Genomic DNA, 12,554 nt, shown 5'->3' with positions numbered 1-12,554 from the left:
GTAACATAAACTAACGGCTATAAATTCTTGTGCTCATGGCACCCTATGCTACGACACTGTAACAATAGTAGTCCACGGGATTTCTGTACACTGGAAATTTTTGACAAGATACTCTGCAGCAATGTCCTCTTTATATGGTGTGAGTTGCTTTTATGTAAATGTATTACCAGTTTATGCTTTGTAGGATAACTACTTCTCATTGTTGTCTTTTTATATGACAGATTCTGAAGACAGCTTGAAGCAGAAACACACAAAATTGTAAATTTCATACAATAAAAGCTATCATGGTGGATACTGCATTATCTAATGCAACTGTGATTGCAGACTCTTTTAGTGACTGACATATCTGAAGAATTACCAGAGCATAACCCAAGTCAATATAGTATACTTCAAGGATCAGTAATAGCACAACTTCTGTTACTTTTGTACATTAATGACTTAAGCTCAAATGTGAAAGCTCATAAAACTATCGTATCAGTAGATGACACATCAATTACATCAAAGCAGGAATGTGAGGTTAATTACAGGAATCAGTAAATAGTCACAAAACAATTCAGCAACTAGCTATAGAATAATCCCTTCATAATAAACAAATTTCATAATGCTCTTAAACATGATTATGTATATCCTATTTATCTGTATCAATGATGAGCTCAATAATGAGTCATTTGGTAAGAGTACAGAGGCCAAATGCTTGTAAATTCGTTTGCAAAGCAAATAAGCATCCAGAGGCAAAATTTGCTCATTAAAATCCTGCTGCGAAGAGAGAGCAGTGCAGAATGCTTAGCACATGTACTGTGTCACCTTCATACTAATCACTGGCCCACTATTGTTCTTGCTTTATGTTAACAATCTGTAATTTTTTAAATCAGGTGACAGAATTAGTCCTGTTTGCAGATTATTATTATTATTCTTTTCTTTCTCAGACGTTATGTCTGGTTGAAAATGGAAAGTGACACGGACCTTGATCAAGTGTGACTTCCTTTTAACTGTACGGTATATGTTACATTGCATTTAGAAACTTTCGGGTAATTGAACATGTGTCAATAATTACAGATTTCTGTAGTTGTATATATAACTTTGGATGTAGCTGTATTGCGTTGATGTACTGGTGGATATTGTGTGGTATGACTCCTGTAGTTGATAGTATAATTGGTATAATGTCAACTTTATCCTGATGCCACATGTCCTTGACTTCCTCAGCCAGTTGGATGTATTTTTCAATTTTTTCTCCTGTTTTCTTTTGTATATTTGTTGTATTGGGTATGGATATTTCAATTAGTTGTGTTAATTTCTTCTTTTTATTGGTGAGTATGATGTCAGGTTTGTTATGTGGTGTTGTTCTATCTGTATTATTATTATTATTATTATTATTATTATTATTATTATTTGTATTATTATGAAGCTGGACAAAGGAGAATCAGCAGAGAAAATAGTAAAAGACATTTTAGTAAAACTTACTAAATGGTTTTGCACAAATGGGCTAGCTTTAAGCTTTGAAAAGACACAGGTCACCCAATTTTGTACCGTTTTCATCCCACCTCCTATTAGCCTGGTGTATACAAAAAAAAAAAAAAAAAAAAAAAAAAGAAAAAATGCTAAACAGCACAGAAAACTGTATTCATGAAAATTCAAACTGGAAAAAATACACAGTAGACCTGCTAAAATATTTAGTTTTGGCTAATTTTGTCATAAGAATAATTGCCCACTTTGGGAATATAGAAGTCACATCAACAATCCAGCTAAGTCTGAGAGTACCACAGATATTCACACATACAACCCTAGAAATAAAAGTTATCTGCATTACCATTTAATGAATCTATCTTTGAGACAGAAAGAGGCAAAAAATGCAGCTATAAAACTCTTTGTCACTCTACTCATAGAAATAAAATGTCTGACAGATTCCAGAAGGTTGTCAAATATAGATTAAAGAGGTTTCTATACCCTAGAGGAATTCTTAAATAGAGACTATTTGTCAATTAAAATAAAAGGAAGAAGAAACAGAGGAAGAACTATAAATGGCCAGCACTGATCTGTTAACATGTTCCACATCATAACATTTATCGCAAATTTGATCTATGGAACAAAGCACTACAACTATAATATGCAAACCACAAACTTACATTTGACCCAGATCAACAGTTCCCACATATGAGTTACTTTATAACAAACTTCTCCGAAAAATAAAACCAAGTACAAATGGGGACAAGTTATAATTTAGATAAATGTGTATGCACAGAAAAAAAGACCATTAAAAACAGACTCCATAACTGGTTGCACCAATTCTTTATCCTCTTAGCAATATTAGGAAAAAGATAGATTGCTACACACCATAAAGATGACACACTGAGTAGCAGACAGACACAATGAACAGGCTGTTATACGTTAAGTGTCTGGCTAAAGCCTTCTTCCAAAAAGCATTCATACAACCAAGCACACCTCATGCACACTTGACTGCCATCTCCAGTCCAACCAGCAGCTCCGGTCTGAACATGCACACACAGTGTACATGAGCAGTGTGACTCAACTTGAAGATTCTGTGTAACCATAATTATCTACATAATTCATTATGTGTGTATTAAGGATCAGAAACCATCACTGCAATATTTACAAACAGGTTTTTATTTACAAACAAAACAGCACACAGATTCCTTTTAGCAACCTTTCTCCTGTTACACATTTATCAAACATGGAGCACAAACTAGCATGTTACAATAAATGGAAACTCCATGTGTCTTAAAATCACTTGTATATGGATTGCTATACTTAGGCCTGTATGGTGAGACTGTGCAGCCCCCTAACTCGCAAAACTTGAGTCACAAAGTTCTTTCTGCTGAAGAATAACAAAGGAATTCACAAAATATTTAAAAAAGAAAGTACTGTTGTGTCATACTTGTGTGAGTTGTAATTTATGAACATCATAGTAGCTGTGTAGCCAATTCATTAATACTGCTGCACACATAATAATTTCTTCTGACATAACATTTGTTAAATTCGTACCATATGATATGAAATAGCATATGTTTACGAAATTTAGAAACATAAATTTGAACAATAAAAAAATTGTACTCAAGTTCTATTCTTTTTAAATGACATGCCTCTTCCTCTACCTCTGAAGGACTTTCCTCCCCTCTTGGTAGATTTTGAATCTTCTGAAGGTTGGTAACTTTTGTGCAATGCATTGTACAGGCTCTCTGCCTCTCCACTGTTATTCACCAATTTTAGAAGCTCATCTTTTGAGAGTGAAAGCAAATGGTCCAGTGATCTGCCATAAATAAGCAACTTCCGTATGTTTTTTGAATTTACACCTGGCAACTTAGCTATGAAATCATGAATTGCTGGATTAAAGCGGTCCAAGTCAATTTCTTGTTCCAGTTCAGCCCCAATTGCAACTGCCGTTTCTGAATTTGGTTCAGGTTGGCCTTGCTTAAGCTCCTCAAACAGCTGAGCTGTTGCATAAGCATTCTGAGACCAAACAATACGCAGCTTTGGAAAGTGCAGAGTAAGCAACTGGAGCCGCGCACATACGTCATTTGACGACATGCTGTCACTCAAATAATACTGACCTTGCATGGCAAAGGGTTTATTCAATTCATATTCTATCAACAGCATTGGTTTCTTGTAGTGGCGTGTCATCGTAAGAGCTTGGTTGTATAGTCTACCAGAATTTAAAGACCCGATCAGATCATTTATGCTTTTGCGCTCTACACAAATATCAGGAGAAAGAATGTAATCCCCAACATGCAAAGTAACAGGGTCAATTTCAATACCTCGTTTGTGGATGAGCGAAGGCAGGTCACTGCGGAACTCCCTCATATCAACTATGACTGTTGGCTTTGATTTTTTCTCTTCCTGTTTCATTAATATTCCTCCCTTTCTTGTATTGACTGTTTCATTAGCTTTGGAGCTGTCCCGTGCCAGGTGAGGATTGTCATCACTCAAACCACTCTGATTTTCAGCAATAACCATTGTGGATTTAGTTCTAATCAAATATTCAAATGCTTCCTTCTCCCGTCGCAATGTTGTCAAATAAGCTTGTTCTTCCACTGATGATCCATACAAAACGAAATACACAACAACATTGACTTCTGGAAAAGTGGCATGGAAAACCTCCAAACGTCGTATTGCAGTCATGTCAGCATCATACATAACTACAAATTTTGGTTTGTGTTCTTTTAAAGTCTTTACAAGGGAAAGAGGATCTCCATTTTTCTTGAATGGCTGAATCATTATTACAGGTGGGTAATATTCACTTTCATTTGATGGCTGGGAAGCTTCATCTAATTCCACATACTGACCTTCATCTGATTCTGGGCCATCATTTTCACTTTTAACTTTCTGAGACAACATGTAGGAATCACGTGGCTCTGAATCTCCACCAATCTCATGACTTGTATTGATACTCATTTCTACATCCTCTTCATTTTCTTCTTTAACTTCTGGTGCAGCTTCAGTGAACTTTGGTACTTTACACTTAAAAATTTTCTGATATAAATGGAGCAACATAGTCTTCCCACCAAGAACTAAGTACTGCTTCAGTTGTTCGCAGGTTTGTTTGTCATTCACCAAAATTAATATCTTCTCAGACTGTGAGGATCGTGGGCCTTTTCTAATATTCTCGTCAATTTCTTTCAAAATTTCTGACAATACCTGCCATTTGGGCACTTGCTCAGGATCAACGACTGTATCCTTCTCCGAAGAGTTCTCATCTTTGCTCTTTACAACTGCCTGTGCTCTCTGTTTTGCAACAAGGAACAATGTCTCAGCAGAATCAAGGAGCAACCAACCAGAACTTTTGAGTGCATATTCAGTGCGCCTCATAGTATTTATTATAGAATAAAAGGTTACTGAATCACAACGAGTCAATGAAATTAAAATATACCTAAGGGTTTTGAGATCAGCAACCAACTGTTTTGTTTTTCCACTCAACTGATTCCACACTGGATCAAGCTGATTCTGAAGAATTTTGTGGAAAGATTTTGCTATTGCATTTTCTGTTGTAAGCTCATCTAGATCGAGGCTTGAATTTCCATTCTTTAACTCTTTTATTGAAATACTTATTAAATCTAAAACTGCAGCCTGAATCTGAAGCATTGCTGGTGTCATAGTAACATGCAGTTCTATGACGTCGAGTTTATACTTTGTCAGACTGGTATTTACTGTTGACTGAAATCGTGGCCATAAGTATAAGTTACAGAGAAACAGCGTCTTCATAATATGTTCCACTTGGGCAAAACCGACCGTGAACGCCTGTGCTGAGTTTGAAAAAGCTTTTATGAACCCAGTTTTATTCTTTTGCCTATAGAGGCGAACTGCAAAGGCCTCGTGGCATGTTTCTAAAATGTTATGTGCGCGGAAAACCAGAAAACCTGTGACGTTCGCAATCGGGATCCGTTCTTTTAGCAAATCTACAACCAATATCTGTGGAGAGACAAATAGGACACCACCCTCCAAATACAGTCTCTCTCTTTCTGCTGCCTGAAATTCGGTAGTAACAATTTTCGGAATAGGCGTCACACCATCGGCCTTTAGTTCGGAAATAAAATACTCTTCTTCTTTCGTAATTGTGCCAAGGACTATAACTAAATTTCCTGGGTCAGAATAAACTTTCAACAAACTAATGAACACAGTTTCCAAACCAAGACCTTTAGCCGTAATTATAAGTCCATCCTGGTGCAATACATCCAGAAACATCTGATTCTCATATTCGAGCATTTTTCTTGCTGTTTAATTTATAGCTGATAAGAAAATAAAAGTTCCACGTCATGCGCCAGCACGCAGCATATGAATCACACAATTTGGTATAGCTCACGTACGTAATGTAAGTGTTGCCTTCTTCCGCTTCTTGTTGGCCATAACTGCAATGAACTGGTATCTGGATGTCACGGCGACTTTGCGCTGTTAGTATTACACATAAAATATGGCAATATAACCAACGAGCGGCTTTTCACAGACGAAGAAAATTCTTTTCGAACTTAACAACAGATTTCGTTTTCCATAGATCTCCACACCACTGAAGTCCAACTCACTATATTTCTCTAACTCCACCAACTACTAACTACCAACTAACTCCACAACTACTTTAATATGTGTTCAAAGATGCTGCTTCTCCTCCAGAGTTAATGTCCCTTTTTTCACACCAGTAAGCCTATCCACATTTGCCGGAACTTCATGGCGTTATTTCGTAGTTGACGGTAGATCGTCATAATGCGGAGAAATTTAATGTAGCGTGTAGTGATTGCTGTTTCTCTTATTGATGAGGAACAGAGAGAGTCTGTGTTAGAAAAACTGTTAAACAATCGAGCCTCTATACAAGGAGCCGGAAGTGGAGCAGTCATCGTTCTATAAATATTTCGGTATGTCTAAAAAAACAGTTTTTTACATCTTAAGCCAGATACAAATAAAAATTACGAAGAGAAATTCAAGTTTAGGTGTCCAATATCACCACGACAGAAGCTGATGATTTGTCTGCAGTATGTCTAGATGGACTGTTTTAGTGCACCTGAACTATGTTTACACATATTTCTGCTACCTGCTGTTCGTCATTAATTTTTTATTAATCCTATTTTAAACTTCTGCATGCAGAATAAGCTTTTCTCCCAGTTTTCTTTTCGTTATTCCGCTGGAAAAATCGTGAATAAAGCACACTGAACAAGATATGTATCATTTATTTTGCAATGCATTCCTTCAATGGCTAAAACAAAATATATTAACTTACTATTGTCTTCCAGTACATATTACGATGTTTTCGTAATAGCAGTCAGTGGTGAATACTTTCCTATTAGTTCACACTGTCTAGTTAGTGTAACAGTTGCTTGACAAGCAGGTTACACTATGGCCCGCAGAAATATTCTTCCTGAGAAACCTTGACGTGACGTGACATGTTGATGACGTTCCATTGACTTGGTGTGTAAATACCACCACTTGAACTCCCGATGAGAATCTTTTGACATGACGATGACAACGCGTCAAGTGTGGATCCACCTTTATTCTAGGAGGTTAGAATTTAACCAGAATCTTTTGACGTAACAGTGACGTTCCATCAAGCGTTAATCCATATTTATTCAAGGAGGTTAGAATTAAACCTTCTTGTTGTGACAAGCATACGGTCTTTTATTCTTTTGCATAAGTTCGTGTTATTTTCTAGCAAATGTTCTGTGGTTCGTGTTTTAAGTGTCTTCTTTTTACAAATGGCTCTGACCTCTATGGAACTAAAAATCTGAGGTCATCAGTCCCCTAGAACCTAGAACTACTTAAACCTAACTAACCTAAGGACATCACACACATCATTGCGCGAGGCAGGATTCGAACCTGCGATCGTAGCGGTCGCGAGGTTCCAGACTGAAGCGCCTAGAACCGCTTGGCCATACCGGCCAGCTCCTTCTTTTTTATCCAAGAACTAAATCTCATTCATCATGCTATGCCCAAAAAGTCATTGTTGTTGTTGTGGTCTACAGTCCTGAGACTGGTTTGATGCAGCTCTCCATGCTACTCTATCCTGTGCAAGCTTCTTCATCTCCCAGTACCTACTGCAACCTACATCCTTCTGAATCTGCTTAGTGTATTGATCTCTTGGTCTCCCCCTACGATTTTTACCCTCCACACTGCCCTCCAATACTAAATTGGTGATCCCTTGATGCCTCAGAACATGTCCTACCAACCGATCCCTTCTTCTGGTCAAGTTGTGCCACAAACTCCTCTTCTCCCCAATCCTATTCAGTACCTCCTCATTAGTTATGTGATCTACCCATCTAATATTCAGCATTCTTCTGTAGCACCACATTTCGAAAGCTTCTATTCTCTTCTTGTCCAAACTATTTACCGTCCATGTTTCACTTGAACACATGGCTACACTCCATACAAATACTTTCAGAAATGACTTCCTGACACTTAAATCTATACTCAATGTTAACAAATTTCTCTTCTTCAGAAACGCTTTCCTTGCCATTGCCAGTCTACATTTTATATCCTCTCTACTTCGACCATCATCAGTTATTTTGCTCCCCAAATAGCAAAACTCCTTTACTACTTTAAGTGTCTCATTTCCTAATCTAATACCCTCAACATCACCCGACTTAATTCGACTACATTCCATTATCCTCGTTTTGCTTTTGTTGATGTTCATCTTATATCCTCCCTTCAAGACACCATCCATTCCGTTCAACTGCTCTTCCAAGTCCTTTGCTGTCTCTGACAGAATTACAATGTCATCGGCGAACCTCAACGTTTTTATTTCTTCTCCATGGATTTTAATACCTACTCCGAATTTTTCTTTTGTTTATTTTACTGCTTGCTCAATATACAGATTGAATAACATCGGGGAGAGGCTACAACCCTGTCTTACTCCCTTCCCAACCACTGCTTCCCTTTCATGTCCCTCGACTCTTATAACTGCCATCTGGTTTCTGTACAAATTGTAAATAGCCTTTCGCTCCCTGTATTTTACCCCTGCCACCTTTAGAATTTGAAAGAGAGTATTCCAGTCAACATTGTCAAAAGCTTTCTCTAAGTCTACAAATGCTAGAAACGTAGGTTTGCCTTTCCTTAATCTTTCTTCTAAGATAAGTCGTAAGGTCAGTATTGCCTCACGTGTTCCAACATTTCTACGGAATCCAAACTGATCTTCCCCGAGGTCGGCTTCTACTAGTTTTTCCATTCGTCTGTAAAGAATTCGTGTTAATATTTTGCAGCTGTGGCTTATTAAACTGATTGTTCGGTAATTCTCACATCTGTCAACACCTGCTTTCTTTGGGATTGGAATTATTATATTCTTCTTAAAGTCTGAGGGTATTTCGCCTGTTTCATACATCTTGCTCACCAGATGGTAGAGTTTTGTCAGGACTGGCTCTACCAAGGCCGTCAGTAGTTCCAATGGAATGTTGTCTACTCCGGGGGCCTTGTTTCGACACAGGTCTTTCAGTGCTCTGTCAAACTCTTCACACAGTATCGTATCTCCCATTTCATCTTCATCTACATCCTCTTCCATTTCCATAATATTGTCCTCAAGTACATCGCCCTTGTATAGACCCTCCACATACTCCTTCCACCTTTCTGCCTTCCCTTCTTTGCTTAGAACTGGGTTGCCATCTGAGCTCTTGATATTCATACAAGTGGTTCTCTTCTCTCCAAAGGTCTCTTTAATTTTCCTGTAGGCAGTATCTATCTTACCCCTAGTGAGACAAGCCTCTACATTCTCCCTTTTGTCCTCTAGCCATCCCTGCTTAGCCATTTTGCACTTCCTGTCGATCTCATTTTTGAGATGTTTGTATTCCCTTTTGCCTGCTTCATTTACTGCATTTTTATATTTTCTCCTTTCATCAATTAAATTCAATATTTCTTCTGTTACCCAAGGATTTCTACTAGCCCTCGTCTTTTTACCTACTTGATCCTCTGCTGCCTTCACTACTTCATCCCTCAGAGCTACCCATTCTTCTTCTACTGTATTTCTTTCCCCCATTCCTGTCAATTGTTCCCTTATGCTCTCCCTGAAACTCTGTACAACCTTTGATTCTTTCAGTTTATCCAGGTCCCATCTCCTTAAATTCCCACCTTTTTGCAGTTTCTTCAGTTTTAATCTACAGGTCATAACCAATAGGTTGTGGTCAGAGTCCATATCTGCCCCTGGAAATGTCTTACAATTTAAAACCTGGTTCCTAAATCTCTGTCTTAGCATTATATAATCTATCTGATACCTTTTAGTATCTCCAGGGTTCTTCCATGTATACAACCTTCTATTATGATTCTTAAACCAAGTGTTAGCTATGATTAAGTTGTGCTCTGTGCAAAATTCTACCAGGCGGCTTCCTCTTTCATTTCTTAGCCCCAATCCATATTCACCTACTATGCTTCCTTCTCTCCCTTTTCCTACACTCGAATTCCAGTCACCCATGACTATTAAATTTTCGTCTCCCTTCACTATCTGAATAATTTCTTTTATTTCATCATACATTTCTTCAATTTCTTCGTCATCTGCAGAGCTAGTTGGCATATAAACTTGTACTACTGTAGTAGGTGTGGGCTTCGTATCTATCTTGGCCACAATAATGCGTTCACTAAGCTGTTTGTAGTAGCTTACCCTCGTTCCTATTTTCCTATTCATTATTAAACCTACTCCTGCATTACCCCTATTTGACTTTGTGTTTATAACCCTGTGGTCACCTGACCAGAAGTCTTGTTCCTCCTGCCACCGAACTTCACTAATTCCCACTATATCTAACTTTAACCTATCCATTTCCCTTTTCAAATTTTCTAACCTACCTGCCCGATTAAGGGATCTGACATTCCACGCTCCGATCCTTAGAACGCCAGTTTTCTTTCTCCTGATAACGACATCCTCTTGAGTAGTCCCCGCCCGGAGATCCGAATGGGGGACTATTTTACCTCCGGAATATTTTACCCAAGAGGACGCCATCATCATTTAATCATACAGTAAAGCTGCATGCCCTCGGGAAAAATTACGGCCGTAGTTTCCCCTTGCTTTCAGCCGTTCGCAGTACCAGCACAGCAAGGCCGTTTTGGTTATTGTTACAAGGGCAGATCAGTCAATCATCCAGACTGTTGCCCTTGCAACTACTGAAAAGGCTGCTGCCCCTCTTCAGGAACCACACGTTTGTCTGGCCTCTCAACAGATACCCCTCCGTTGTCGTTGTACCTACGGTACGGCTATCTGTATCACTGAGGCATGCAAGCCTCTCCACCAAGGGCAAGGTCCATGGTTCATGGGGGGAAGCAAAAAGTCATGGGGCTAAAAAAAATATTAATTTAAGGCCAATTGACAGTGACCGTACCGTCACGTCCCAGCACTCACGATACACAGCCATGCACTGATCTCCATATTTCGTTTCGTTGTGGTTGAATCATGGACCTTGCCGTTGGTGGGGAGGCTTGCATGCCTCAACGATACAGATAGCTGTACCGTAGGTGCAACCACAATGGAAGGGTATCTGTTGAGAGGCCAGACAAACGTGTGGTTCCTGAAGAGGGGCAGCAGCCTTTTCAGTAGTTACAGGGGCAACAGTCTGGATGATTGATTGATCTGGCCTTGTAACATTACCCAAAACGGCTTTGCTGTTGTGATACTGCAAACGGCTGAAAGCAAGGGGAAACTACATCCGTAATTTTTCCCGATGGCATGCAGCTTTACTGTATGGTTAAATGATGATGGCATCCTCTTGGGTAAAATATTCCGGAGATAAAATAGTCCCCCATTCGGATCTCCGGGTGGGGACTACTCAAGAGGACGTCGTTATCAGGAGAAAGAAAACTGGCATTCTACGGATCGGAGTGTGGAATGTCAGATCCCTTAATCGGGCAGGTAGGTTAGAAAATTTAAAAAGGGAAATGGATAAGTTAAAGTTAGATATAGTGGGAATCAGCGAAGTTCGGTGGCGGGAGGAACAAGACTTCTGGTCAGGTGAATACAGGGTTATAAATACAAAATCAAATAGGGGTAATGTAGGAGTAGGTTTAATAATGAATAAAGAAATAGGAGTGCGGGTAAGTTACTACAAACAGCATAGTGAACGTATTATAGTGGCCAAGATAGACACGAAGCCCATGCCTACTACATTAGTACAAGTTTATATGCCAACTAGCTCTGCAGATGACGACGAAATTGAAGAAATGTGTGATGAGATAAAAGAAATTATTCAGGTAGTGAAGGGAGACGAAAATTTAATAGTCATGGGTGACTGGAATTCGACAGTAGGAAAAGGGAGAGAAGGAAGCATAGTAGGTGAATATGGATTGGGGCTAAGAAATGAAAGAGGAAGCTGCCTGTTAGAATTTTGCGCAGAGCATAACTTAATCATAGCTAACACTTGGTTCAAGAATCATAAAAGAAGGTTGTATACATGGAAGAATCCTGGAGATACTAAAAGGTATCAGATAGATTATATAATCGTAAGACAGAGATTTAGGAACCAGGTTTTAAATTGTAAGACATTTCCAGGGGTAGATGTGGACTCTGACCACAATCTATTGGTTATAAACTGTAGATTAAAACTGAAGAAATTGCAAAAAGGTGGGAATTTAAGGAGATGGGACCTGGATAAACTGAAAGAATCAAAGGTTGTACAGAGTTTCAGGGAGAGCATAAGGGAACAATTGACAGGAATTGGGAAAAGAAATACAGTAGAAGACGAATGGGTAGCTCTGAGGGATGAAGTAGTAAAGGCAGCAGAGGATCAAGTAGGTAAAAAGACGAGGGCTAGTAGAAATCATTGGGTAACAGAAGAAATATGGAATTTAATTGATGAAAGGAGAAAATATAAAAATGCAGTAAATGAAGCAGGCAAGAAGGAATACAAACTTCTCAAAAATGAGATCGACAGGAAGTGCAAAATGGCTAAGCAGGGATGGCTAGAGGACAAAAGGGAGAATGTAGAGGCTTGTCTCACTAGGGGTAAGATAGATACTGCCTACAGGAAAATTAAAGAGACCTTTGGAGAAAAGAGAGCCACTTGTATGAATATCAAGAGCTCAGATGGAAACCCAGTGCTAAGCAAAGAGGGGAAGGCAGAAAGGTGGAAGGAGTATATAGAGGGTCTATATAA

General features: G+C 38.8%; 1 protein-coding gene across 1 annotated transcript; it reads right to left on the bottom strand.

Moving 5' to 3' along the window:
• Positions 1-2,599: 2,599 nt before the first annotated feature.
• LOC126202968 (DNA repair endonuclease XPF) lies at positions 2,600-5,819 on the bottom strand. Its single transcript, XM_049937110.1, has one exon. It carries the CDS (start codon positions 5,713-5,715, stop codon positions 3,070-3,072), a length of 2,646 nt encoding a protein of 881 aa, XP_049793067.1. The 5' UTR covers positions 5,716-5,819; the 3' UTR covers positions 2,600-3,069.
• Positions 5,820-12,554: the final 6,735 nt, after the last annotated feature.

Source organism: Schistocerca nitens, chromosome 9 (genome assembly GCF_023898315.1).
Source record: "Schistocerca nitens isolate TAMUIC-IGC-003100 chromosome 9, iqSchNite1.1, whole genome shotgun sequence".
In the NCBI taxonomy this organism is placed as follows: Eukaryota; Metazoa; Arthropoda; class Insecta; order Orthoptera; family Acrididae; genus Schistocerca; species Schistocerca nitens.
This window is presented reverse-complemented; position numbering and strand designations above follow the sequence as displayed.

Excerpts from the sequence above, each read along its gene's own strand:
- LOC126202968 (XM_049937110.1), bottom strand. The coding sequence starts at position 5,715 with ATGCTCGAATATGAGAATCAGATGTTTCTGGATGTATTGCACCAGGAT.